This window comes from Ilyonectria robusta (genome assembly GCF_021365365.1).
Source record: "Ilyonectria robusta strain PMI_751 chromosome Unknown BGZ61scaffold_28, whole genome shotgun sequence".
NCBI classification, from domain to species: Eukaryota; Fungi; Ascomycota; class Sordariomycetes; order Hypocreales; family Nectriaceae; genus Ilyonectria; species Ilyonectria robusta.
This window is the reverse complement of record NW_025764462.1, coordinates 434143-460655: the sequence shown is the minus strand read 5'-3', so window position 1 is coordinate 460655 and position 26513 is coordinate 434143. Positions and strand designations below refer to the sequence as shown.

Here is a 26513-nt window from a genome sequence, read left to right as displayed (position 1 = left end):
CAGACAGCCGTCACCAAGATATTATCAGAAAGCCAGTTTAGGTATGGAAAGGTGACATGTGTGATATTTGAGATCTTTCACCTAACCAATGCCAGCTACTTGTTAAACCACACGCATTATCGCTTACTTATGCAGCAATTCACCGGCACCACGGACGCCGAATAAAAGGAGAATATCATCGTTCCACTTAATCGAGCTCTAATCATCCCCGCATCTAACCCCGAAATACTCCAGTAGTTTTTTATCGAACACGTCCGATCCCAAATTTTAGCCGTCTCCATCTAACCATGGTGCATATAAGAAGCAAGCGATCGTCTCAACAGTCGAGCCTGGCAGAGTGACGACCACTCAGGAGGCAAGTGGGAACTTTAGAGGACTTGACTCCAACTCTGCTGCTATCCCGGCCCTTGCATCATATCTAATCCACAACGAGTCTTACAACGAAAGTGGAGCTCTGTGCTAGGATCTAATGGACTGTCAGTCGCTAGGACAGCTTGCGCTAAGATGGGACTTACGTGTACGGTAGGATTGGATTCACAGTCCATGCGTCTTCATCAGAGGCAAGAAGTACAGTGATACCCACCAGGCGGCTACCAGCCGGAAACTAGCCTGGTCATTGACGCGAGTGCGGAAGACGAGCATATGCGCTGTAACGATGGCTCCCGTCAGGATGGGAATCATGCAGCCAAGCATACCGAGGTTCCAGTAGCGGGGGCAGATGAAAGACCAGGCCCAGACTGCGATGGCCGTCAACCAGCGTGTTGGAGCATCACCGATGATTAGGGGCAGGGTTTGTCGATCGATCAGCGCATCGCCCTCCTGGTCACGGAGGTCCTGGACCTGGATCGTAGTGAAGACAATGCCAGCACACACCAAGAACCAGCCTAGACCCTTGTCGGTGAAGTGGTACTGCTCGGGAGTGTGGAGTTGGATAGCTGTGATAGCCACACGAAGGGTAGCTACACGGTTGGTTGTGATGCCACAGGCGTTCATCAAGGCGCGCTGCCACCACGACTTGTCTCCCCAAGCCCGCTCGTTGTATAGCCAAGTGCAGAAAAGGTAGAAAGCCGTGTCTTTCCAAGCCCCCAGCAACGTAGCACATAGCGTAAGCAATGATGCTATCGCAATGAGATGCCATTTGGCTGTCAACTCGGGGGTAATCCGACCCGCCGGGATGGGTCGCCACGGCTTGTTGGCGCCATCCTCAATGACGGACTGCGGCTGGCGCTGGTTTCCGAGATTGAAGCATAGAGTCAGGTGCCAGGTGAAATATAGAGCCACAAGCAGTCCCTTGCCCATATCACTCCAGTGAATATCAGCGTCGCTAAGGGTGCCCGGTCCAGCGAGGATGCCTGCAATGGCGAATGTTGTATTGATGCCGGTAGAGGTAGGGAGGTCACTCTTGGTAAAGAGCCATAGTGTCCGCATGTGGAAAGCGAGCCGCTTCAAGCTGCTCATCTCGCCTGTGTTTGCTGTACAAGGGACTGTTAGTGGTACACCAATGAGGTACGTTGGTGGGTAGGGGACTTACCAGACTGGCGGGTATTTCTGTTGGCGGTCTTGTGTCCCATATTGTGGAATTTCTTTTATCCCAACCGTGTTGGTACCAGGATTAATTTCGTTGTCTTTGCAGTGCTATGCAGGAGACCGGCGGAGGAAGAACTGAGGAAGAACAAGAAGCTGTGCCAAAACAGGAGACCACAAATCCGCGGTAGATGAGTCCTAATAAGCAACCACCTCTCCTTATTCATTACCTCCAGACCGCATGCCGTCATAACCTCCTTTACAATTGCGGCCGACATTTTTTCTTAATTTGCGGTGAGCGACGAGTCCGGTGGGTGCGAAAACTACTCCGCCTCTCTAGGGGTGTTACTAGCCCCGTGGATATGGTTTTTTACGAGAAATGAAGATCACTAGACATGGGCATTCGCCGCGGCAGTTTTTCGAATGTAACCCTGTGACGTACAATGGAAGGCTATTGAAACAGTATACCGCCTAGAAGACTGTGGATTGATGGGTCGGACCGAAAAACCGGGAAGGTTATCGATACCAATCTCAGAGTGGCTAACGATTCGCATTCTATCTACCGCACTGTACCGGCCGTACGAGAGCACGAAGCGGAGTTAGGACCTGTACCATAACAGAAGGATTGCTGATTGCCTCAGGCTAATACCGCGTGAATTCTGCTGCTATTACTACCATTACGTACATTACAATCTACTTGTTCAGTCTATTCCTCTATTTATAATAATACATTTCGTGAAAACCATAATCACCAGGCGCTGAATGCACTCCTTTTATAAACTCGTCCAATGTGTTCTCTAGGACCTCACAATTCGAGAGGCTCGCTCAAGAATCCCAAATAGGTCCAAATGCTGGCACTCCCAGGGCCTCCAAATCAATGACCAGATCAATCGTCAACTTTGGATTCGAGATAACTACCACAGCTTCGCTACCTGTGCGTTTGTAGAGATCCATGACAGTTGGCAGGGTATTTGGCCTCCCCATCGTGGAAGTGTTGTGAATGTGTGCCTTCTCACCCAGGCCATGGATAACGGAGGCAATATTCGGTCCGTAGGTTTCAAGAGGATCTCGGGTCGACCAAAATAGATTGATATTCGTCTGCTTCGCCATGATGACGGGGAGGCAGGGAGCAATGCCTGAGCCAGTGGCAACTAGCAAGATGCTGTTGAACATCGGGGCAATGCGTAGGACACCGCATGTCGGGGTACGTCGGACCCAAATTTCGCGTGGAGGGTTGGTGATAACTTTCTTGGTCCAGTCACCAGCATTGGAGATGACGACCGAGAAACCGGCCTCTTTGGGGTTGTTCACCGTCGCAAACGCGTGCCACTCAAGCAGCGGTCGTGAGGAGAGGCGAATGGTCGTCCCGGGTTGTGGATTGCAGTAGCTGAAATACATTCGCAGAGCGTGTGATGAAAGTCTCTCCGACTGAACGGGTATCTTGCGGCAGTTCAACCAGGTCGAAACAACGCTGCAGGTTGATATGAAGATGAGCCAAACGTTGACACTGCTGAATACGGCGGCTGCGATAGATTCATCGGATGCAGTGTTGATCGAGACGTCTAGAATCGTCAGGCACCAAAAAAGGGCGAGGCAAGACCACCCAGCAAACCGATGGACCACTTCGAAGGCGTTGTGTAATTTGGCACGGATTGCCGGATAGGCCATGACCAGCATGGCAATGAGGAGACAATCCAGCATGTACACAACCACAATGTGTGTCCATCTTTCGCCATCTTTATTGGATTCGGAACTGAAGGAGGCAGTCTTTTCGATCGATAGGAAAATGAACCAGAACGTTGCCGCCACACCACACCCGCTGTGCAGGCCACCAAGGTGGTAAATCTTGCCCACTCGCCGTCGAATCCAAAGAGGATATGTCCGGGGAAGCGCCGTGAAAACGTAGTAGAGACCGTTAACAACGTGCTCCTCGCGAATGACAATTGAGACGGCAAGGTTGATAGATGTGGCTAAAGCGCAAGTCGTTTGGTTGGGATGACCGTGCAGGAACCAAAGCCATAAAAACAAAACCACGCCAATGAGATTGGCTAGGAAAACAACGGTGAACAGGATTCGGTACTCTGAGGAGAGAAATCTTAACAACCGAGTGAGCGAGATGCAACCAGCCCCTCGTAGGGGGGCTCGCTTCCCAGAGTCAGACATGGTGGTGAGTTATGCCGGCCTGTAACAAAAGTTTCGGAGCGCTGAAACAAAGAGACAACATCAAAGAGGTCTCAAACATTGCAGAGTTCCATCGAGATGTAGTCTACGGCACCGTGACCTATGATAGGGGAAGTGGGTGTTCGTAGGAGCGGATGGCCGGCCATCAGCCCACAACATGGCACGATAGGAAGTCATTCTCGTCTTGCCACCTGAGAATGTTCCGCGGGCGGCGGACTTCGGACGCGTGAATCAGCCTGGCTGGCTTGTCGGGCCCTTGGCGATAGCCAACCTTTCCCAGCCATCATTTTGACCGGCCGGAGCTTCGCTGGAGAAGCGTGTGGGACTGAAATTTGGATCGTCTCGTGCTCAGATAGCAGCGTGATAATCTGAGCTCATGGCAATCTATCGTACTCGGGAGCAGCCATCGCGGCTTCGGAATCTCAGGGCATGGCGACGAGAATCGCCCCGTACACCCGAATAGGGTTAAACGGTTCTGCGTTTGAAACGAACCCTGGCGACCGATGCCGGCCAGGCCGACCAAATGCCAGCCCCATTTCACACAATCCTTTCCAGTTGAACCTTGCAACGGTGGGAGTTGCCAAGGCGGTGAGAACCACCAGTGTCGATCAGAGATAGCCCTGGCTCAGAAAGCCATGTCACAGTGGTACAAGACTATGTTATCCAAAAGCTAAAGCTATTCTTCGCTTTCATGTAAGAACCGCGGCTTCTGGCAATTGTAGATCCAGACATGGCCTTCTAGTTTTCTAGGCTTCCATCACCACTCACATGGTTCTACCAAGACGGGAAGACCCGTGAAAATTCTCTCCAAGTTGTTGATTCTCTCCAATGTGCTGACTATTCTTCATTGGTGAGAGTTATGTCACATAGTGCATAGTGGGTTTCACTGCAGGGGCCCACTATACGAGGGTCATTTGAAGGTTTCGGATAGTGTAGCATTCTATGCGGGATGTGTGGGCTTGACAAGTCCTGACAGATGACAGAACCTTGTCACGTCAGCTAACTAGCGCTTATTTTGAAGCACATCCCGGATACTGCATGGCCGGGGGTAGAGATGTTGTTGGAGTACGAAGCAAAGCTACAAGATGAAAATTTTTCGGTATTACCTTGCAAAGGTTCGTCATAGCACATTTAGACTCGCGCTGACTGGCTATGAGACTCGCGAATATGTACCATATAGTAAACCCCTTAATACTGGAATTAAGGACAATTCTTACGGTCGTTACTGTAACACAATCATCAGAGGCAAAGCAACAATCTCGACGACCTGACAAGCCGGTTATCTATGTCTGAGACATGACTGCCCCGTAAGCAGTCATGTGAGTTTGACACATATGCTGGGTCCGTCCGGACTTTCGGATTTCAAGTTCCATGGCCCTTGGAGGACCCATTGCTTGAAGCAATACGGGGTCTGGAGTAGTCGCTGGACATGGGGCTCCGCAGGGAGAGGCTTTAGCGCAGTCTGGCGCCCGCTGACCCCGGTCGACCGTTGGGCGTTGAGGAACTAGGGGCCGCAGGGATTACATGCCGGATTGATAGACATTTTACTTACTTCAAAGAGTGAATGCCATGAGAGAAGGCTCAACATCTAACTTAATGTAGCAAGATCTGCTAGCGTAAGGGGGCAAATAGATGTAACTAGTCAACATACGGAACCCCTGTGGCCTGTAGGATGAGCAGGATACAACGTTAGAATTGAGTTCTCGCCTATCGGGCCAACCCGCTCTACCTCGGAAGACAAGCCAAACGTTCCCCGGGCAGCGGCCAGTCCAACAAGACATGGTGCCCACGGACTGGACATGGTCTAGCGAACTGTTTCACTGGCAGTGCGGCTACCCTAAGGCCATCGGCGTTTAGCTCACGTCCTAGAGGAACGCTAAAGGACGATTGAAAACTATCCTACTCTAATGTTACGTGTAGTTGTGGTAATTGGAATGAGAATAGGGTAGCCAGTTGGAGGCGGGAAAATGGAGCGGGAAAAGGGCAAGAAAAAGGAGTGTTAAATCTGGAAGCTAATATAATTAATGAGGAAAATTCTGCAAATATTAACCTTGCATCCTTCGTGAAAGCAAAGCAAGAAAATCGATTTTCGAAATGTCCGACTTAACTATGCAACGAGGCGACAAAAACCCGACACAATGTAAGGGCTTATTTTACAAGAGTCATTCTGCATACGTCTACGTTCTGAGAAGAGAGTTCACACTGCAATGCGGATAAATTAGGTTGAGCTGCAACACGATGGCTTAACTATTGCAGCCAGAACATCTTTGCTAATACTGAAGCAAGTCTATATACATTAAATTTTAAAGTGTAGAACCCGAAGTGACGCTCCGAGCCAGCCGTAGCTACCGAAAACAACCAGACCCAAAAAGAACAAAGGACAGAATTTTACAACGTTTTGCGCGCACACCGCCTGAGTAAAACGAGCAAGGTTACACCTGCACGGCCGTGGCACTTGCACCGTCTGGTCCCTTTCCAATGAGAGATCGCTCGTCCAGCTCATGGTAGTCGTTGTTGTCGACTTTTGACCGATCTTTCCGGCTACCGTTCCAGCTGCCGCTCTTATCAGTTCCTGTATCTCCGGTACGGCTGAACGAGCTCATCTTGGCGGCAATCGTGCTCAGCGCGTTCGGCCACATGTGCTTGAACAGGTGGCGAATGGCCGGCAAGCTTGCACAAATCATGCCCAGTTCGGTTTCCCAGATTGACCAGATGGTAACCTCGACGTAGTCCCCTAGTAAAATTATAAGTTGTTGTCTGTTGAGATCTCGAGCAGGCAGCTTACATGTCGGGTTTGACGTCTTGCCAAGGGTGATGAGGAACGGCAGACGGATGACACTAAATACAGTGACGCTATAATCGAGAATTAGCTTGACGTCGCAGCGTTCATTGATTTTGTCGCTCACATGATCCCGAGACTGAACATGACGAATAATTGAATCTTTTGGCGACCCTTGACCTGCAGTTTGTACAGCTCCGGCAGCGGCATGATGAGAATGGCAAGATCGCACACCATGTTGATCGCGCCAAAGGCGTAAGTCTGCGAGTTTAGGTTGTTGCAGTGGCCCACATGCTCACCATCCCAGCCGGTCCAGTTGTAAGACGCTGGTAGGCATTGTAACCCCGTCGTGATCAATGTCGCAGCGCCGCTCACCGCAACAAAGATTAACATCCCCGTGGTGATTTTTCTGAACAGAGGTGATGTGAAGATACTACTTAGGAAGTAGAGGATTGAGATCTTGGTGCTGTAAAGATGGAGACTGTACAACATCTGGTCGATCCAGAATCGCTTGAGAAGCTCATATAGATTGCCGAACGGTTGGATGTCCCATATGTTCAAGCCGAAACCAAGATCAGCCACTATTCACGGTTAATAATTCGAGCTCGTGCGGACGGGAGAATATTGGGAGACTGACGCGTCCAGTGGAGGTAGAGGTACGGGATTGTAGCGAACTATCAAGCAGTGTAAGCAGGGGAATGTCGGGTCATGGCTCGGAAACTTACTCCTGCCACCAGGATGCAATAATCGTCCATTCCAAGCTTGCCCATGATTCTAAGCTTCGAGAATATCCGCAAGATGACACAAATCTCGGCCAGGACACAGGCGACAACGGCGTTGATCTTGAATTTGTTTTGTTGACTTGGTACGGCGACGCCGCATGCGAGATTCTGGACCCTCACCAACGCTGAACAGAAAGCTAGTTAGCATCTGGTGTCGCACGGGGATCGAGTGGTATCCTACTCAAGGATTCTTTGACCGTGCAGTTCGTGGCGACGCATGCCTGCGTCAGACCTAGAAAGGTTGGATCCGTGCAGAGGCATGTGCTATTGCTCAATGTACATGTAGACTGGGGAATTGATGCTTGTATGCATTCCAGCTGCAGTATTCGTTAGCATTAAAATTGAACGGCTTCTGCATGTACCTACACCACAAGCAGGCAATTGAGCAGCGAGGTCTGCAAAACTGGCGGCGTGGACGAGGGTTGCCAAGCCCCCGAACAGCAAAGAGACAGAAAGAAGACGCATGACAAACGACAAACCGTGAAAGCAGCTGGATCGAGCGGTCTTTCCAAAAGCAGTGCCAAGTCTTGTGAGAAATGACAAGAAGAGAAAGGGCAGCGTGGATTTAACTACTCGAAGCGGGTTTCGCACAACCTCCCCTTAATTCTGACACGATATTTTCACCCGGACTATATCATGCCATGGAATGCCGTCCAACACCGACGCGAAGCCTAAGTTCCCCGAACCTTGGCCCTTGCCGATCAATGCAAACATTCTCCACGCACTGCAGTCGTGGGTAGAGTTTGCACTACCGTCTCGTATAATTGGGAGGCTGTACGCAGGTATCTGCCGTGTTGGCGGATTCGGCCCGCATGGGGGTTGCCTTGAGCACCCGGCAGCTCAACAGGACAGCAGGGTGACATTTACATGGCTGGGCTGAAGATCGGTATTTCTGGGCGACGCAGCCCTAGCGCCACTCAATTACAATTGAAACAATGGAAATTCCCCAGCTGTGCTATGCCGGCCTGCACGCTGTGGAGCCGTTGGAACCCCGGTATAAATCTAATCCTACGGTAACATCAAAAGACAACCGTTGTCGATGCTACATAGACCAGGTACGACCCCTGTTGGTGGCACGTACTTCACAGGTGCCCTGCTCGCCACAGCAGTCGGCGTTAATTCGTGTTCATGGCCGCTCCAGCTGATCCCGCCCTTACCAACCTCCAGAGGGGCCCAATATACAATATCCATAGGGCTTGTCAGGTGCGGAGCAATCGCATGGCTGTTGTTGAAATTGCGTTATGAACTCTGCTATACGGAGCACATCGTAATGAGAAACTACACGCAGCGATTCCCGCCCGGCTGGGCCGAAGCCCAGCAAAAGTGCACGGCAGCTGAGTGCTCGTAGACGTTGATAGGGGCTGGAGAGTCTTACGAACTCGACGTCTGTGCCCACCCAAACGTTCAAGGGACTGGTGACGATCAGTTGCGGTCTGAGGATTCTGGCCGGAAATGATATCCAATTCGTGGCTTGGGAGTGGTGAAAAGTAAATGTGCTAGCGTAGAGAAAAAAGCATTGCGAAATTGAGATGGTGCATTACTTGGACTTGATACAGGGCGGTATTCAATATTTTCTACTCAAGTTGGACTTTTGACTGGCATGGTTTCAGCAGAGTCTTGTCATTTATCACGTCATACCAGTACCGTGGTGAAGTGAGCAACCTCGCAGATCCAGTGGCACGGTGAGCCATCCTTGTTGGCAGCACCCATGTCCGTATGCCTTGGGAACATCTTGCTCTATTGGGTGATGGAATAAGGGGAAATTATGGACCTTGAAGCTTGTACAGGAGAGGGGCCTGTCAAATGTGCTATGCCAAATCCGCCGCATTCCTATTGGATTGTGATGCACGATCCGACCTCTCCAACCGTCCGTTCCGATTAATAATAGCATACTTCGTAACGCTGCTGTTGTATAAATGGCCAAGATTCCTTCCTGTGTTATTACAAATGGACTCTTGATCATTGGCATTCACCCTTTCATGTTCGCATTGTATACGTGTCTTTGAATCCCCACACTCGTTCTGCGCCACTTACCACAGGTGTATTGACAACATGAAGCCATTCACATTTGCTTTCTGGCCGCTGGCTCTGTTCTCCAGCCAAGCGGCAGCTCTGCCTCACATCGACCCCGAGACCCCGATCCCGCTCAACGCATTCAGGATGCGTGACATAGGCGGTCGGGATCCTCATATGGGTATCGACCCGGAGACGATCCGCAAGTACGCGTCGATGGTTCCTGAATCTCCAGGTCTCGGCAAGCGGGTGGTGGACTTTGACCCCAAGGAGCAGCTCGTTGATGGTGAGTGCGACCCGAAAAGAGACAGTTGTAGTTGGTGAGGTCACCTTTGCTGATACTTTGTAGTTCATGGAGATCACGAGTTCATGCCCCCGGATTGGGAGGCTGGCGACGTTCGCGGTCTCTGCCCCGGTTTGAACACTCTGGCCAACCACAACTACCTGCCTCGCAACGGCGTGGCAACCGTGAGTATACCTGTATTACCTTGAGCTCCTGTGACCTGCTAACATAAGACCCAGTGGACCGAATATGTCACCGCAGTTGCCAAGGTCTGGGGCATGGCGCCGGATCTCTCGGCCCTCCTCACCACCCTGGGCGTCGTTCTTGGAGGCGACTTGATCTCTGTCTCACAAGGCGGCTGGTCAAAGTACATGACCGGCAACCTGCTCGGCTTGTTCGGTACCCCCCGCGGCCTCAGCGGCTGCCACCCTTTGTTCGAGGTTGATGGCAGTCCCACGCGTGGCGATCTCTACGACCCTACTGGCGACAACAACAACATGAACTTCTCCTACTTCATGGACCTGTACAACCTGCAGAAGGACGCCGAGGACCCCAACTACAGCATCGAGGTCCTGTACGAACACAACAAGAACCGCTGGCACCAGACCATTGCGACGAACCCCTTCGCCTGGTTCGGCCCAGCCAGCGGCTGGCTCGTCCGTGCCAGCCCGTACTCCTTCACTGCTCGCCTGGTGGCCAACCGCTCCGCCGAATACCCGGATGAGGGCAGGATTAGCAAGGAGGCCCTCAAGAGCTTCTTTTCTGTCTACGGCCCCGAGGAAAACATGACATACGTCATCGGCCACGAGCGCATCCCTGAGAACTTCTACCGCCGCCGTTACACTGACTACACCATTCCCGCTAACGCGCTGGACATTATTACGTATAGCCACCCCGAGGTCCTGAGGTAAGTCACCATCTAGCGCTATTGATTAGTATGAGTGCTAACAGCCCTCGTAGCATCGGTGGAAATACAAATGGCGTGAACACTTTCGTTGGCATCAACCTGGACGATCTGAGTGGAGGTGTTCTTAACGCACAGAACCTGCTGCAGGGCAACAATCTGGTTTGCTTCGCCCTCAACGCGATCAAGACTGTATCCCCCAACGCACTGTCTTCCCTCTACGCCACTCTGTCGACTGTCACGGACCTCGTCTTCGCTGCTCTTGAGCCCGTCATGGGGGCAATGAACTGCGCTGTCTACGATGACCTTTCTGTGAACGGAACCAACTGGTTGGACTTTAACAAGAAGACTTACCCTGGTTTCAAGAAGGCTGGTGGTGGCTGGTAGATTCACTTATTCGGTAGCACAGGTGGTCCGTACTTGGGATCAGATGTTTAGCTAGGGTCAGGATCAGGATATATCTCGCATTTTGGGGTAGGATTTTCTCATATACAACTATTTAATCAATCAAGTCAATACTTAACTTCCCGTACGGGTTGACGCGTCTCCTTTCGGTGGCATCAGTAAGTAGTGAACTCAGGCTAGTCACCAAGTATGGACGAATGTCAATTCCAAGTCCGTAGTGTACAATTCCAATGTAATAAATCCAGGAGATCAGCATCTAATTTGGTCTCATGCCTGCCTAGCTCTGCTCTCAGTAATTCCCAGTCACGGACTCTCCAACCTCCCAATTATGTCAAGTTCTAATTGCTCCTGCTTCGCGCAGGCCTCCTCGATCTCTGTCGGAATTCTATCATCGCCGTCACCTTCACTTACAATCAGTCTGTTCAACTTCCTGGCGGTAACATGCAAATTTTCAATAGCATATACAAACAAGTCAGTGACCTCCTCATCGGTTCCAAGCTTGTTGAAGAACTCCAGCGTCTCCAGCTCCGGCGGCAGTCCAACGGATTGCATGCGCGGCTTCCTGGATGTCTTGCCGAACAGTTGATGATCCCAGTTCAGGCGGAGGGTCTTGAGGGTCTCGAAGTCTCGTAGCGCCAGCGGCCTGGAGGTTTGCAGCATGGGGAAGTCAATTGTGATTGTTTCGAGTGAATGGCAAGCTGAGCTGAGGGCTATCACGTAGTCTCTGATGCTGTCGGAGCTCTCCTCAAGCTCTGGGACAGGGTCCTCGGTCTGTGTCATGACAAACTCCTTCAGGGCTCTAGGAAAGATCAAGAGATCCGAGAGAGCCTCGTCGTTGATGTCACATTCGATCAGGTGCAGCTTGCTCAAAGCTGTTTCGTGAGGGCGCTCAATCGAGTCAAAACCTCGATGATCCAGCTTTGCTCTCCTGATGACGAGCGTCTCCAGCGTAGGATGAGCAAAGATGTGAATGTTCTCCTGCAAATCCCAGTACCCATCATCCTCACGCTGGTAGAAGAGCGTGCATGACTTCAAACAAGCCAAGTCAAAGGGGCTGTTGAATAACTGGCCTATGCCGTGTAGCAGCGTCTCCGGCACCGCAACGTCGAGGGTTTCCAGGTTGGACATGGTGGAGATTGTACGCGACAGGCCATCAAAAGGCCAGGGCGTATCACGGCCATGGGTGAGCGGTTGTGATTGTGAAGCCAGGCTCGACAACTCGGATGCGGGGTATGCGAGCTTGACCTCGTAGATAGCCGAGCCACGACGCGGCCGACGGGTGAGCGACTCGCTGAAGATAAAGTGAAGTTCAGGCGTCAAGAAGTGAACCGTCTTGTACAGGACGGCATCTGCGAGCACGTGGTAGTGCTTGTTCAGTCTGGATACATTGCAGAGGTCGTGCTTGGAGATGGTGGCGACGGCCTCAAAGATCTGCACCAGCACCGTGTCCGGGAACTGCGATAGGCGGTCACTGTGGGAGCTCCGCGCATGGTGAAAGGCGGTAGGCATTGTTGCTAGAGGTAGGCGTCATCTTCTTTTCGACATTGGAGAGGTGCTTGTTTGTCTTGGTTCCACGGACTGATAAGGAAGCTGAGAGCTGAGAGCTGCGGTCATCAAGGTCGGAAAAACTGCCGGGCCGGTTCCGTTTAGTCAGATGATCTGACATCCCGCGTGGGATTGCTACCCTGTAGCCAAAGTAAAACCCTTGATACCAACTTAGAAACGAGATGATGACAAGACCGCTCTCTTTTTATTAATGAAAAAGCTCCGTGTTTTACTTTACTCAAGAGTTGCATATAGCCCAGCAGATATCGGTTTCCAGTCTATACACAGAATTGTTCTCTATCTCTAATCTCGTGAAACATTCCGCAGACCAGGCGACCAGCCGGCCCATGAAGCCAACAGAACTACGACTAATTCAGCGTCTTACAATCTGGTTTAATCCACTCCCAAAGAAGCCCAACCTTATGTCGTATGATCTTGAGATTCCCGCCAGGTGTGTCCCCGCAACCCCGCTCCGGATTTGTCGAGATGGCGTTTGATGCTACTCTCGCAGCACTGTGCGCTTCGTCAAATTGCCACCTGCATCTATCAGTACGTGGTCGCATCGAGTTGCAGGTATTAGTAGACGTACACCCATGTGAGGAGTAATTATCGTATTCCGGGCTCTGGATACTTCCTACTGCTGACATTGGCAGTGACAGGCAATTCCGTCCACGAGGCGTTATTCGTGTCCATTGACGCTGATTGGTACGCCGTCTTGGGAGGCATCCGAGTGGAATGTGGCGGAGCGGCAGCTCAAGTTCTGACAGGCGTTTGCCCAACGTGGCTGTGCCCAACGAGGCTCTGTCTGGAACTTTCTCCCTCATCCCATCCATTCTTTCTCCATTTCTCAACGCTATATTGTCGGTGCTCGACGCTGTCAACGCTCTTGTCCATATGCGGCTACCGCCTCATTTCCACCCCCAGACCAGTTAAAGGAGCATCCCCTCACCGAATCGAAGCACCAGCCCGCATTCGTACCGACGACTACCTATCTCCATACCGATCAGAACGAACGGGCGTTTCCACCCGGCAGCCCTATACTCCGAACCCTTCACTGAAGCCAAACCCAAGATCCCGCGAGATACGATCGTCCCCTCAAAGCCAGAGTCACTACGCCCAACTCTATATCCCACCGCGACGCCTCTCAACAATGCGCCTCATCAATGTAGAGACGTTGAGGCTGGAATCCTTTGTCGGCGACAAAATCCCACCATACGCCATCTTGTCGCATACCTGGGGAGCTGACGCAGATGAGATATCCTTCGAGGACATTCAGAAAAGAAACCTTGCGAAATCAGGGAGTGGGATAAAGAAATTGAAAGGATCCTGCAACCAAGCGAAACAGGATCATCTCAAATATGTTTGGATTGATACCTGCTGTATCAACAAGGATAGCTCTAAGGAACTTGACGAGGCTATCAACTCCATGTTCCAGTGGTATCTGAACGCTACCGTTTGCTACACATACTTGTCAGATGTCCCCCAGGGAGACCGCTCTTGGAATGCAGATTCGAAATTCTTCTCTAGCCGTTGGTTCCAACGAGGATGGACTCTACAAGAACTTCTGGCCCCTGAGACATTGCGCTTCTACGACCAAGATTGGATACTCATAGGAACCAAGACGGACATGTCTACCGCCATTGAGGCAATCACTGGGATTTCTCGGCAGTTCCTATGCGGTTGGGAGGATTTGCGCCACGCAAGCGTAGCACAACGCATGTCTTGGGCGGCGAAACGACAGACCTCTAGGAAGGAAGATATTGCGTACTGCCTCCTAGGAATCTTCTACGTTACGATGCCAATGATCTACGGCGAAGGCGACCGAGCCTTGAGTCGGCTGCAGCAAGAGATAATAAAACATAGCACAGACTATTCCATCTTGGCTTGGGGTCTCGACACCGCGGAGGACACACCGAGCAAACCGACGGATATGATATCCGCAGGGATTTTGGCCCCTGCTCCATCAGATTTTGCCAACTGCGGAAGAATTACCAAAAGAAAACAAGACACAGCGCCCGTCACCGCATTTGACATTTCAGGTGGCCGTCTCCGAATCTCTCTTCCCCTACACACAACCTCTGCTGGAGAGATGTATGGCCTGCTAAATTGTGGTCCGGAGCATGATGCAGATCAAATCGTGGGAGTTCCTCTGTACAATGATGAATCCGGCGCAGCGCCAAACGAATATCTCAGGCCGCAAGAACGGTGCTCGGTCTTGCTTCCAAGGACTGCACTCAGTATTTCGACCAAACGGATTCATATCCGGATGGAGCGTCAGAGTAGGACTGACAAGAAAGTAGCCCGGCGGTTCTGGCTCCATATAGACGGGCACCAGAAAATCAACCTGAAACTGGAAGAAGATTATCCCCCTGTCAGCTGGAAGGCAGGGCGCGCCTTGATTGCAGAGACAACTAGACCTGATGGACTCATCACACGACGATATATCGCTCGATTCCGTGCCAAAGGCGAAAGATCGCGCGACATCATCGTGGTGCTTGAGCTTGAGATTGACGGATTGCAGCGACAGACTCGCAGCCACATCATGACATCGTCCAGGGATACCGATTTGGGGGATTTGTTTCAAAAGTTCAGTTACATAAGGCCGGAGGCCCTGGGCAAGCAGACTGCTAGCAATGGCTCGTTGACTGTGGGGGTGACTGTCAACGAAGAGCAGGTCGCACAAGAACATATGTTCGTTGTCAGACTAGCTCGAGTGTCCAGCTCGCCGGAGGCCCCTGTCGACGCACATCTGGAGCTGCGCAATTTGAATCTGAGACTCGATTTTTTGAGGCTTTCGGAAACAGAAGACCAAGCTAATCAAGAAACAAAAAGATTGCACCAACGGAGGGAAGTTGGGATATCTACCTTGGATCAGATGAGGAAACGCTTGGCAGCAAACGAAAAACAGTTGAGGAGATTAAATGAGGAGATGAGGTCATTATGCGAGGGGATAGAGAGAGAGACTCAACGTGTGGATCGACTCACGAATGGACTCAATGTGGCCATACAGTTACAAAACGGATGTGCCGAACAAGGGTCAAAAATACAACAGCGCCTAGATGAATCTGAGACAAAAGAGGGTCCCGGTAACTGGCTCGAGACGACTATCCAAACACTGATCAATGTGGAAAAAGCTTGTGGTAATTTGGATCGCGCGGAAGACCTTGACTCTGACAATCCGCTGTCGCCTAGAGCGGCGGGGAGTGGGCCCATCATGCACAACGAGACACCCATACTGTGGGCTGCTAGGACTGGGAGAGAGGCAGTTGCCAGGCTATTACTGGAGAAGGGGGCCAACTTAGAGGCAAATGATGTCTACAGGAATACGCCACTTCACTGGGCTGTAGCCAACGGGTATGAGGCTATGGCAACCCTGCTGCTTGACAGAGGCGCGAATATTGAGGCAAAGAACTGCGACGGTACCACACCGCTCTTCGTGGCTGTATTTCGGAACAACGAGACCCTGGTAGGGCTGTTACTTGAAAAGGGCGCTAGCGAAGGAGAGTAGGTCGATGTTCCTTTACGGAGGCAATCCTATCAGCTGATTCACAGTTCATCCATTTGTTTGCATCATTTAACTAATACATCCTTGCAATTAAAATGTTACTGGCTATGCTTTTACAATCGTTGATTGTGAAAAGACTTGTAATGTGCCCAGCCTACTCTCCACCCTACTCCATGTGACCCAAACGTCCAGAGACACTCCCGAGATTCAGGATCAGTACCTTGAGCCGCATCGAATCTTAGTATTGTCTCACAGCGTGTTAGATGTGATGTTTCTCTTATCTCCAAAATCTCGAACACTCCCGAACACCGCCTTGGATGCCTTCCACAAGGCGAGTCCTAGAGCTAAGAACGTGATGCGGACCGAAACCAGGATGGCTGCTCAAGTGGAAACAACTGTGTATCTCCGTCCCTACTCGGACGGGTACACGAACTACACGAACTACTCTCTTTGCATCCATCTGAACGGTACGACGAAGTATATACGGTAACTAATTTCACAATTCATCAGCGATGCCATCATTTATGCCAAAGGTCGAGGATGCTCAAAGCCAATAGGTTAGGTACGGTGTATGCGACACTTAACCGCAAGATCGTATTTGTAATGTTCTCTGATAATTGTTTATCTTGGAATGACTTCGTGGGGTGACAAGCTTTGAAGTTCATTTCAATTATAGAAATGTCAGGAGACCGGAAACAAATGTTGAGGAGTCCAACCAGATGGTACAGTTACTTTTGCATCTAAGATCCACTTCGCTAAGCTAGAGTGTACTTGGGCAAATGTTGGTTCAATGATGCATTTTGGATCCCCCGTTCCACAACCCCGTCGTAAATACTATTCTAAATATCTACAGCTTGGCCGCAGCGAGGGTCTTTGCTTCTTGATTAATGGACAACTCAGTCAAGATCTCCTCACTGCCTCCCCCAACCACCATTACTCGCAAATCACGGCTGATCTGTTCCACCCTACTGCCTCTTCCTTGTCTGGAGTACCCAACTCCTCCCATAATCTGCTGTGCCTCTCTGTTTGTGCGTTCCAGGACCTGGCCGGCCAACACTTTGCAGTTTGCGATGAGGCCACCGATACCAACAGGATCACACCCATTGCGCCGTTTGGACTCGGCTTGCATGAATACAAGCTGCTCGAGATATGCGTGGGCAGAATCAATAGATCTTCCGGCAGTGGACAGTTTCGCGCGGATGACTTGGTTCGTGATGAGTTTCTTGCCAAAGGTTTCTCGCTTAATCGCGTGAAGATACGAGTCTTCAGCACATACGCGAGCCAGTCGAAGAGCGGTGATGGCAAGCCAGATTCGTTCGTGGTTAAAGTCTGCAAGAAGGTGACTGATTAGATGCCACGTATTGGCTTCGTATCGTGGGGATACTTACTGGACATAATGATAGGAAATCCTCGGTTCTCTTCGCCGATCAAATTCTCTACCGGAACCTCGACATCGTCGAATTCGATGTACGTAGAGCCTGGTTGGCCATGTCAGTATTTTAAATTCAGAGAAGGAAGACAACACGTACCGCTGGCGGAGACTCCAGAGTTGTAAATCCGCTTGCGGGTCACGCCCGGCGCGTCAAGGGGGATAATCAAGACCGAAATACCCTCCTTACCCAGCCCTCCAGTGCGCACTGCGGCTGTGCAATAATCGGCCCAAAGGCCATTCGTAATCCACTTCTTTGCCCCGTTGACAACATACTTGTTACCGTTTCGGACAGCCGTGGTGGTCAGGCCGGCGACATCCGACCCAGCATCAGGTTCAGTGACGGCCAAGCAGAAGCGCGTCTTTCCACTGAGAATATCACCGACGTATTTCTGCTTCTGGCTATCTGTCCCGAATCGGAAAATTGGAGGCGCGCCGATAATATTACCGCACGCCAAGCCCCAGAAAACACCCAAGTATCCGCATCTCGCGACCTCATCCATAAAGACGAGGTCGTGAAATTCGTCCCATTCAGATGGCTTCACACCTCCGGGAAGTCGGATATTCCCGAGATATTCGACTGGCAGCGGAAAGATGGAGGCCGCCATAAAGCCAGCCTCGGCATAATGCCTAGAAGCCTGAGGAAAGACAAGTCAGTTCCTACTTCTAGAGCATCGAATTAATGAAAATGTTGCAAAAGCACACTTACCTCTAGAGGGACAGCCCCATTCTTTTCCCATTCTTCGCAATTCGGGGCGATATGCGTGCTCACATACTCTCTGACTTCGTCTCGTAGCCGGATATGACTCTCTTTGTAGTAGGGGGAATTGCCTCGAGTGTACCACAAAGGGTCAGCGAATGGTGCAAGGGTTGTTGAAGACATTGATTCTTTAAAATGGAGCTGGTTGTACGTAAAAGTGGTTTGATGGACGATGAGGAATCAGTATACAAGGGAGTTCATATCATGATTGATAGCGAAACAGGTTCAATTTTACTTCCGCTCAATTGGCAGATTCTAGCTCTCCAATGCCGAACCCCGAATTCTAGACTCTCCATCTACCTTTGAACCATCCTATGTATTGCGGACCGTATTCGCGGACCGCATTTGCGGACCGAGGGCCATGTGGGGAATCGCGAGTGCGTGCATAACCGTGTCTATAGCCGTGTTGCGATCTACCGATCATCAGTCATCCCTTGTTCTCCACCTGTTCCCCAATTCCAAGTCCCGAGCTTCTTACTAAATGGGGATATGCCGAGGAACAAGTAACCTAGGTAAACAGGGTGTGCTAGCCATTAAAAAAGACCTGAGAAGATGCGACTGACTATTAATTGCTGTTTCTTCAATCTATAACAAACTTTGCCAGGTTTCGTTCGAATTTTCAACAAGAATCGCCGATTTGAGTTCTTTACCCGTCCTGGCTATATGACATATCTGTATAATGGTGATTTATCGCCCATGTCCACTAATTCGTCTGGAATGCGAGTTAGTGACAATAGTCTCAATACTGGTCCTGGGGCACAGGACGTGATACGTACCCTCCGTGTATTTTGCTAAGGTCTCTGCCTCTGGGATCTGGTCTCGCTTCTCATTGATTCGCTTGATCGCAAAGCGTAGGATAAGGGTTGCAAAGATCCCGCAGACAATGATTGCAAGCGAGAAACCGTAACCCAACCAATAGTGAGGAGCCTGGTTACCGAGAAAGATATTGGACCCAACGGCGCCGCCAAGATTCCCGATAGTTAGTAATAAGGCCATTCCGATAGCACGTTTATAGGACGGTGCAAGATTATTGCCAACCCAAGATATGCATCCAATAACACTGGGATACAATCCAGCTGGGATAAAAAATAGAAAGGTATAGGTCAGTCCTGGGAGACGCGGGTGTGGAACGGCCAGCAAGCCAACGAAGCCCACAACAGCAATACCGAATGGAATTACGATAAAGGGCCACCGCTTCTGGAGCCTATCTGCATTATATGCAAAGAACATTGTGGAACAAGTGCCCACGAAATAGATCGGGACTGTAAGGAGCTGTGCTTGAGCTGCGGTATAGCCAAGTTCATGGATGATTGTGGGTGAGGCAAAAGTGAAGCCATAAAATGAGACGCTAGTGTTTGGGACTGGTTAGTTTGATTCCAATGAAGTAGTGAAATCCAAGGCCTTGAATATTACCTATTCCCCCAGAAGATGATACAAGCGAGGTAGATTTTCCAATCCAGAAGGGCTTCTTTTAAAAATGCCCACTTGAATGAGTCATCTATCCCTGTCTTGGCGGAGGCGGGTCCGGCATCATGTTGAAGACGGCTTATTATGGTCTCTTTTTCGGTTAACGTAAGAAATTTCGCCGCCTTCGGAGAGTCAGGCAGAAGGAATGGAATCGTGCAGCCCATAAGAACTGTGAGGATACCCTCGAGTATGAAGATCCATCGCCAGCCGCCAAGCCCTGCGATCCCATCCATATGTTGGATGGCAAAAGCGAGAAGCCCTGAGAAGGCGCCAGCCAGCGAAGCGCCAGTAAAGAAGATGGCGAGGCGGGTTTGGACCTCCCAGCGGGGATACCAGGTTGTGAGAAGATATGAAGCAGCAGGGAAGAAACCAGCTTCCGTAAAACCCAGTAGAGTACGGGTGACAAGTAATTGATTATAATTCTTGACGATGCCTTGCATAGCCATGACCTGGAGGCATAATTAAATAAGAAAACTGGGGACATGGAAGATTCTGGAGGACGTACCGTGCCCCAGGCTATCACGAGGATCATTAGCCATCGAGAAGGTCGCATCATCTTGAGGAAAATATTGCTCGGAACTTCAAACAGAGCATACGGAAAAAAGAACACCGTTAACGCCATGTTATACTGGGTACCAGTGAGCTCGAGGTCCGCATTCATACCGGCGACCTTGGCATTTCCAATGTTGGAGCGATCCATGAATGAAATTATATAGAGGGCCATTAGAGGAGGTATCAGGTGCCAATCAACCTTGCGCATGATTCTTTTCGTTTCTTCGTCGTCATTGTGAGGTACCTGGAAGCATAAGCATAAGAGCATGAATTCGGGCAGATTTGGCCACATTTGGGGTGTCAACATCAGTCTGCTCTCCGTAAGAAGCTGTACTTCCACTCTCTCCATCTTCAACGTGGGTGACTCCTCGTTTACGGGCCGAGAATTGGCTTTCGGACATGTTGGGCCAATTTTATATCAGCCAAGTAGCATTGGGTTGCGTCGGTTCAGAGGGCAACACAATGGAAATAATCAAGCTAGAAGGGACAGAGAAGAATTTTTTTTTTACGAGAATAGAGAGTCTTTATGAGACTGGAGAAACCCAGATTGTGTCACAAATGCGGGCTGGGGATGTTGAGGTGTGGCGTCAACAAGACCCCACCTGTTGGTGATATAAACTGTGTTACTTTGCTGGGCGGTATTTTTCATATTTGGCCGCGATCGTTTATGATTGCGGCTTGTTGCCATTCCTTGCGGTTTCACTTTTATCAGTCTGTCGGCAGTCTCATATTATCTATCGACTGCCAGGGAGGTTGGGACGGCCCGACACGGGACCGGATGTAGGGATGACTTAGGTGCTTTGCATATGATACGAGGTCGGCATGCTATTGATTAGATCTGCTCAAACAACTCACTAGGCATTGCCGGTGTACTCGTATTGTCTGACATTAGAATGACCGCTCACCTATCTGTGAGACGTAACCTCGCCGTCTTCCTACCGTCGACTGTGTCTGGTAAGACAATGCGTTGGCGGACTTACTGCCTTCCCCACGACACCCTGTCCTTGTTCAACGACGAAGTCGCACAGGCCTCGTTTTGCAAACTCGTGTACGCCCACCACGCGTCCCATCAATGCTGTCTCGGTGGCTCCTTGGCCGACGGCTGTTTTACAATATGAGGTAGTACTCCAGCAACTGGGGTCACACCTGCATCGGCAGATAATTGTGATCCCGTCGGCCGATGTTAGGTCCAACACCATTCCCGAAATTTTGAAGTGCCGAGATAGAAACGAGCTGGTGTCACTTGTGCATTGTGGGCATGCTACGGCTCCTTCAGCGCCAGGGTTCTCAAATTGTCCAGGACAAGCCCGAGTACTATGGATATTACGCCCAGCGCGACGCCCAAAATTATACTTATTTTGCTTTGGCAAAGTATGTTGAGAAGGAAATCGGCCAATATCCAAAGTCGCCCAGCCCCGGCAAGCGGATAGTTTACGCCGACCCGCGAGATCTACACTCAAAGGAGCCGCCTCTAGATATAGAGAATCATGTGAATATCCATCTGAGCTCAAGAGACGACGAAGACCCAACCGACATTCAGTTTCCGGGCTGTGGAGACAGAGGCATAGTCCGATTTCCCGCAGATTCCATCTCTTCTTGGATCGTCTCTACACACGGACCCAGATGCAACATGGCCAGCTCAACGTGGATGACGCCGCTGCCTACTCAGGATCCGACAGCGTGCTTTTGCGAATGCGACGGTGGGGATAGGGTGAGAATGGCCTGGGGAACGTCATCGAGCTTGACGAGTTCATGGTGTCTGGAGGATTCAAGTGATTATGCCCCGACTGGTTGGACCCAGCTGCCAGATATGATGTCATGGTGTACGGATGTCCCCAAGGAATCAGTTATTCAGTAGCCTGCCGGTAGCATTGATAACGCAAGCAATTGAAAAAGGCAAACTTCGTATTGTTGCAGCCACTATGCCTCGTCCTCCTCATATTGTGTCTTGACAAACGGCCCGAACTCGCCCTCTGTCTTAGTCTCCCACGCATTCAGACACGAAACTCCGTCATATTCATCCAAGGTTGCATAGAACTTAGCACCCATACTCTTGAGGATGTCGCACTTCTCCTCCATAGATCTTGCTAACAGAACTCTGTTGGCATCATTTGGCACAAGGATCTTCTCCCGCGGCCCTCTCATCGGCGTGTCATACTCAGCAACCCAAAATCCCCCGTCCTTCGGCCATCCGACGCTGGTCCATCGCCTCTCCATCTTGGTGGCTCGTGGTATCTCCTTGATCTCGTGGGTTAAACTGTGAACATCATATCCTTCCTGCATGGTGAAGATATGACCAGCTCGCTCTTGACTGTCAAACCACTTCGCGCCGAGGAGTAAAAGACGTTGACAGAACCTGTCCTCCACATCCTGATCGGGATCCCGTCGAAGTTGGCTTTGGACAGGATCGAGTCCCAGGAACTCGCAGTCGACCCCAGTGGCACGCTCAAGAACAATCTTGCCACCACGCGATGGCCAACCCCAAAGAATGGCGATATCTTCGCCATCGGCTAAGCGGCGTGTTGCGCGGAAACGAGGTGGTGGTGGGGGACCTCCTCTGGGGCCGCGCCTAGGCCAAGGGCCTGGTTTGCGCAAGTGCTCAGGGGTTCTCATCGTGAGTATTCTCAAATTGCGGAGGCGAGAAGATGAAGGTTGCAAGTCGCCAGCGTCTCAGAGAGCTCGGAGGTGAGAAGATGGAGATTGCAAGTCGCCACCGTCTCAGAGAGCTTGGGTAAAGTATCAGCAGGAATGGTCACGGGATAGATTGGCTTCGTATCACGCCGGAACCTGCCTCAGGCAACGGCGATGGACTCATCCGGGTGTGTTAGACAAAGGAATCGACTCGGCATCGATGACGAAGCGGTGACGTAACTAGATTCGCTCTAGGAACTTTGAGCGCTTACTTGCATCCAATGTAATACAACGAGAAATTCTGTCTATCGAAACAGCCTTTATCACATAATCTCTGTACATCCTACCTTGTGCACATCTTCTGGGGAACGAGAGTAAGATGAAGCATATTTAATGAAATCCGCACATTATAGAGGCCGCGAGCCTGGCTACGACCAAATCATTGAAAACTTCCAATTTTCTTAGTTTCCTGGTGAAAAATAGCATTTATAACAGTCCACTTATTTTCCTCGGCCTGCCAATTGTCATTGGCCTGCATAGCACCGATGGCTTACAAAGGTTGGGAAGAACCACGGGTGGGATGAACTTTCGATATGGTACGTGAACCCAGCTTAATGCTATCGCACAGGCCCGGATTCAACCTCAAGGCATTCTAATTTCTAGGCCCAATAGGCTGATTGTCTATCTCCTTGTGTAGAGAGAAATCAAGATCTTCCATTGCCTCAGGATGTATTTACCAAATGTCTAATACTACTGTAGCTGTAGCTGCAGCTTCGGTTGCGTGGTCGAGATAACTTCTTCTCCAACAAACCCATTCGCTAGACCGAATTGATAAAAAGAAATCGAGTCGGATGACCTCATTGACTACGAGGCAGCACAATCTTCAAGGCGCAGAAAACGGACCGAGATTTGTGTCTGCGGAGTGGGTGGAAATGATTGTGGAGATGGGGCCGGACCGAAGCCGCGTTGCATAGCCGGCTTTCCTGATTAACCAACATGGCGATTTTCCATATAATTTCCCACTCTCCCTATACATTTACATCTACCTCACTGGGAGTTCTTTTATCCGTTCTTTATTCATCACATTTCTCAGTACAACAGTGTGTTCCTCATGGACTCATATTTCTTGCAGTCCAAGGGTCAGCCGATGATGCACTGTATTATCTGCGAACGCTATCAAGAATCCTCTTGATTCCATGAGCTTTCTTTCCATCATCATAGTGTTGGGAACGAAGATGCCGAGTTCAACCCGCCATGTTAGCTCCCAGGTGCTATATCCAACGCCGTGTGGTGTCCCAAATCCTCCCCAGCCAAGACCATATTATTTTCAAACAGCGGGAGAGAACCAAAGACGTCGACTCCCTCAACAAACATGCCAAAGTCGGCAAAATCAAACAGCTGACTTGGCGAGGTGAAGAATTCTGCACTGCTGGTCGGGGCTCCTGGCGTGGGACTTCCGGGACGAGTCGGTGTAGACAGCAAGGCGTAATCAAGGCTTTGCCACAAGGCTTTCGCGTCATGTGGTGACTGGCTCGCATTCGGAGTGCATGGATCCAGCCCTTGGCGGCGATTTTCGCACTGGAGACGGAATCGTTCTAGTCGGTTGACCTACGCACCCAGTCAACAACACGAATTTGTAAAACTGAAGGTCGACGATCTTGACTTACCATAAGAGCTGCATGCTTCCAATAACAAGATAGCTCTCTTAAGAACTCAAGCGCAGCCAGGTAGTGCTCCTTTCCCTCCTCCCGAACAGAGACTTCTTCGTCATTCATAGACAGCACATGTATTGTGCCCGCAACCATGGTACAGTAGCCGTATAATGACGTGAGGATAATGACATTGTGGTTTTTCATATCCTTCAGATCTGTTAGGCTCTTCGCATGTGCCCTGCAGTTCTCCCATGCAGACTTGATGAACGTCGGGGGGGTTCTTTGCTTGAGCTTCTGCACCCGTTGATGAAGGAGAAACGGGTGGTGGAGTAGACAGTGGGAAAGATGGAAAAGTGCCTTTGAGTAGATGAATGAGCCAGCTAAGTTCTGGTCAATAGCCCCGTCCACGAAACACCGGCGCCCCAAGCTCTCCTTCGGGTCTTCATTTACGCCAAAATAGTGTTCTAGCTGGAGAAGGGTAGACGATATGGCAGCATACGGGGACGTGGATGCCCACGGTAGCCCTAGCTGGGAATACCGCGTTTCCTGGAGGACGTAGTTTGATACGCGGCTCAAAGTCGATGCCATGACCGCGATAAGAGCAAGTGGGCAGCATGCATCAGCAGCTTCCTGGTCCAGACAGTCACCAGTGACTGACGACAAGAGAGGGGCTTCTTCAATTCTCCCCTCTTTGAAAGCAGCCTCGGAGCAGGGCAACTGGATCTTGCACTCCTCGTCACGCAGGGATGAGAGTCGCTCCCTGGAAAGGCATACCAACTTATCCTGCAAGTACAGAGACCAAAATGTCCTCTTGCGTTCTTCCCGGACAATAGGCGATAAGTCTGCGCTGGGTTCCATGTAGAGCTTGGAATGCAACGCGATGCGGAGGGCGAAGCCCAGTTTCATGTATGCCGATGCACAGTGGCCAGCTGGTTCTGAGATCAGACTCTATTCATCAAGGGGTGTGAGAAGCAGGAAACTCACCAGGATGCTCGGTACTGGCGATTAGGATGATTGTCTGTACCACGAGGAGGGCATCTTCGTCGTCGGGAACACCACCCCACGGCAGCTTAAGACATCCCCACGCTCTTGCTGCGTAGACCATAGCATCATCTTCAGATTTCAAGTTAAGATCTGGAAGTGACGTATAGCGGCGGACTGCTGAGAGGAGAGCCCAGACGAGGTGGGTGGGCAGTTCGCCGGATGCTAGACGACGGCGGAAGGTTGGCTCGTGAAAGAATGAGTAGGGTTGATTGTGGCAGTATCGAAAGTACACGTCAGCGGCGGATTGTAGCGTATGCACCGGGGGGAGTGTGTTTTCAGTGGCGTTTTCCTCCCTTTCCGGTATCGAGACGGGCATATCTTCCGGGCTCACAGGGGTCGGTTGCTCGGGCGATGGGTCGAACTGGGCTGGTGATGGTTGTCCGTGGTTTTGGTGAAGTCCTGCAATGGATGACAGAATAGGTTCCAGCCTAATAACCATATGAGTAATTGAACTTGGCTGCAATTTATATGGTGGCGATGTTGTTTGTTGTACCTTTCCATTACGCGTTCAAGTCGAGAGAAGCGGTCTTCCAGGGCCGAAAACCTGGCATTCATTGCGTCCTGAGGGATAGTTAGAGGACACGTTCGCTCAGTTGTGGTGAAGGGCCAGTACCAATACGGACACAGATTCCGGTGTGTCATTGTATGCAGAGAATGAAGCCGAACCCGGGCGATGACTGCGCCCATCTTCGACGTAGGTGCATTTCTGTGACAATCGGCGACAGAACGTGCAAACGGGCTTCTCGCCCCCACAGCGGACTTTCTTCCTCCTGCAGTTGAGACAGGCCTGGCGGATTCGCTTGCGACGGGTCTCTCCGTCAGAGTCGTCAGACATGGCGGAGTGTTAGAGTTGTCTTCCGGCGTCGTTCCTCAGTCGGTGTGGTGATGAGCGGATCGCGGATGAGGTGGAGAGAATCCTCAACGGACCGGATGATGATTTCGTCCGTCCCTCTCCGCACCGCTTCCCCGGAACCTCCACCGCGGGGTAGACCGGGGCTATGCTGGATCTGGTCAAATTATGCCTGGATAACAGTTCTCCGAATCTCGCATCCCCACA

The 26513-nt window shown here is 50.8% G+C and overlaps 10 protein-coding genes across 10 annotated transcripts; 2 read left to right on the top strand and 8 right to left on the bottom strand.

Moving 5' to 3' along the window:
* Positions 1-534: 534 nt before the first annotated feature.
* BGZ61DRAFT_538414 (UbiA prenyltransferase family) lies at positions 535-1571 on the bottom strand (the record flags this gene model as incomplete). The annotated part of the gene is made up of 2 exons (XM_046254649.1): positions 535-1472; positions 1532-1571. 2 exons carry the CDS (start codon positions 1569-1571, stop codon positions 535-537), a joined length of 978 nt encoding a protein of 325 aa, XP_046097782.1.
* Positions 1572-2349: 778 nt separating this feature from the next.
* BGZ61DRAFT_365772 (integral membrane protein-like protein TmpA) lies at positions 2350-3687 on the bottom strand (the record flags this gene model as incomplete). The annotated part of the gene is made up of 1 exon (XM_046241637.1): positions 2350-3687. The coding sequence occupies one exon, from the start codon at positions 3685-3687 to the stop codon at positions 2350-2352; it is 1338 nt and encodes a 445-aa protein (XP_046097781.1).
* A 2450-nt stretch (positions 3688-6137) lies between these two features.
* Positions 6138-7731, bottom strand: BGZ61DRAFT_365699 (uncharacterized protein; the record flags this gene model as incomplete). Its single annotated transcript, XM_046241631.1, has 7 exons — positions 6138-6439; positions 6491-6558; positions 6612-7065; positions 7122-7158; positions 7210-7391; positions 7448-7487; positions 7633-7731. 7 exons carry the CDS (start codon positions 7729-7731, stop codon positions 6138-6140), a joined length of 1182 nt encoding a protein of 393 aa, XP_046097780.1.
* A 1587-nt stretch (positions 7732-9318) lies between these two features.
* BGZ61DRAFT_484156 (uncharacterized protein) lies at positions 9319-10853 on the top strand (the record flags this gene model as incomplete). Its single annotated transcript, XM_046249574.1, has 4 exons — positions 9319-9565; positions 9629-9747; positions 9802-10469; positions 10523-10853. The coding sequence occupies 4 exons, from the start codon at positions 9319-9321 to the stop codon at positions 10851-10853; spliced, it is 1365 nt and encodes a 454-aa protein (XP_046097779.1).
* A 74-nt stretch (positions 10854-10927) lies between these two features.
* Positions 10928-12438, bottom strand: BGZ61DRAFT_461768 (uncharacterized protein). The gene has a single exon (XM_046247210.1). The coding sequence runs from the start codon at positions 12378-12380 to the stop codon at positions 11175-11177; it is 1206 nt and encodes a 401-aa protein (XP_046097778.1). The 5' UTR covers positions 12381-12438; the 3' UTR covers positions 10928-11174.
* A 786-nt stretch (positions 12439-13224) lies between these two features.
* On the top strand, positions 13225-16027 carry BGZ61DRAFT_461766 (uncharacterized protein). Its single transcript, XM_046247209.1, has one exon. The coding sequence runs from the start codon at positions 13567-13569 to the stop codon at positions 15922-15924; it is 2358 nt and encodes a 785-aa protein (XP_046097777.1). The 5' UTR covers positions 13225-13566; the 3' UTR covers positions 15925-16027.
* Positions 16028-16695: 668 nt separating this feature from the next.
* Positions 16696-18268, bottom strand: BGZ61DRAFT_461765 (acyl-CoA dehydrogenase/oxidase). Its single transcript, XM_046247208.1, has 4 exons — positions 18060-18268; positions 17451-17988; positions 17310-17399; positions 16696-17250 (listed from the first exon to the last, which is right to left on the bottom strand). The coding sequence occupies exons 1-4, from the start codon at positions 18231-18233 to the stop codon at positions 16769-16771; spliced, it is 1284 nt and encodes a 427-aa protein (XP_046097776.1). The 5' UTR covers positions 18234-18268; the 3' UTR covers positions 16696-16768.
* A 156-nt stretch (positions 18269-18424) lies between these two features.
* BGZ61DRAFT_400972 (major facilitator superfamily domain-containing protein) lies at positions 18425-20530 on the bottom strand (the record flags this gene model as incomplete). Its single annotated transcript, XM_046243046.1, has 5 exons — positions 18425-18822; positions 18887-19458; positions 19524-20026; positions 20083-20373; positions 20420-20530. The coding sequence occupies 5 exons, from the start codon at positions 20528-20530 to the stop codon at positions 18770-18772; spliced, it is 1530 nt and encodes a 509-aa protein (XP_046097775.1). The 3' UTR covers positions 18425-18769.
* Positions 20531-21909: 1379 nt separating this feature from the next.
* Positions 21910-22422, bottom strand: BGZ61DRAFT_461762 (uncharacterized protein). Its single transcript, XM_046247207.1, has one exon. It carries the CDS (start codon positions 22410-22412, stop codon positions 22050-22052), a length of 363 nt encoding a protein of 120 aa, XP_046097774.1. The 5' UTR covers positions 22413-22422; the 3' UTR covers positions 21910-22049.
* Positions 22423-23778: 1356 nt separating this feature from the next.
* BGZ61DRAFT_592887 (fungal-specific transcription factor domain-containing protein) lies at positions 23779-26346 on the bottom strand. The gene is made up of 4 exons (XM_046256759.1): positions 26080-26346; positions 25397-25884; positions 24428-25341; positions 23779-24368 (listed from the first exon to the last, which is right to left on the bottom strand). Exons 1-4 carry the CDS (start codon positions 26289-26291, stop codon positions 24018-24020), a joined length of 1965 nt encoding a protein of 654 aa, XP_046097773.1. The 5' UTR covers positions 26292-26346; the 3' UTR covers positions 23779-24017.
* Positions 26347-26513: the final 167 nt, after the last annotated feature.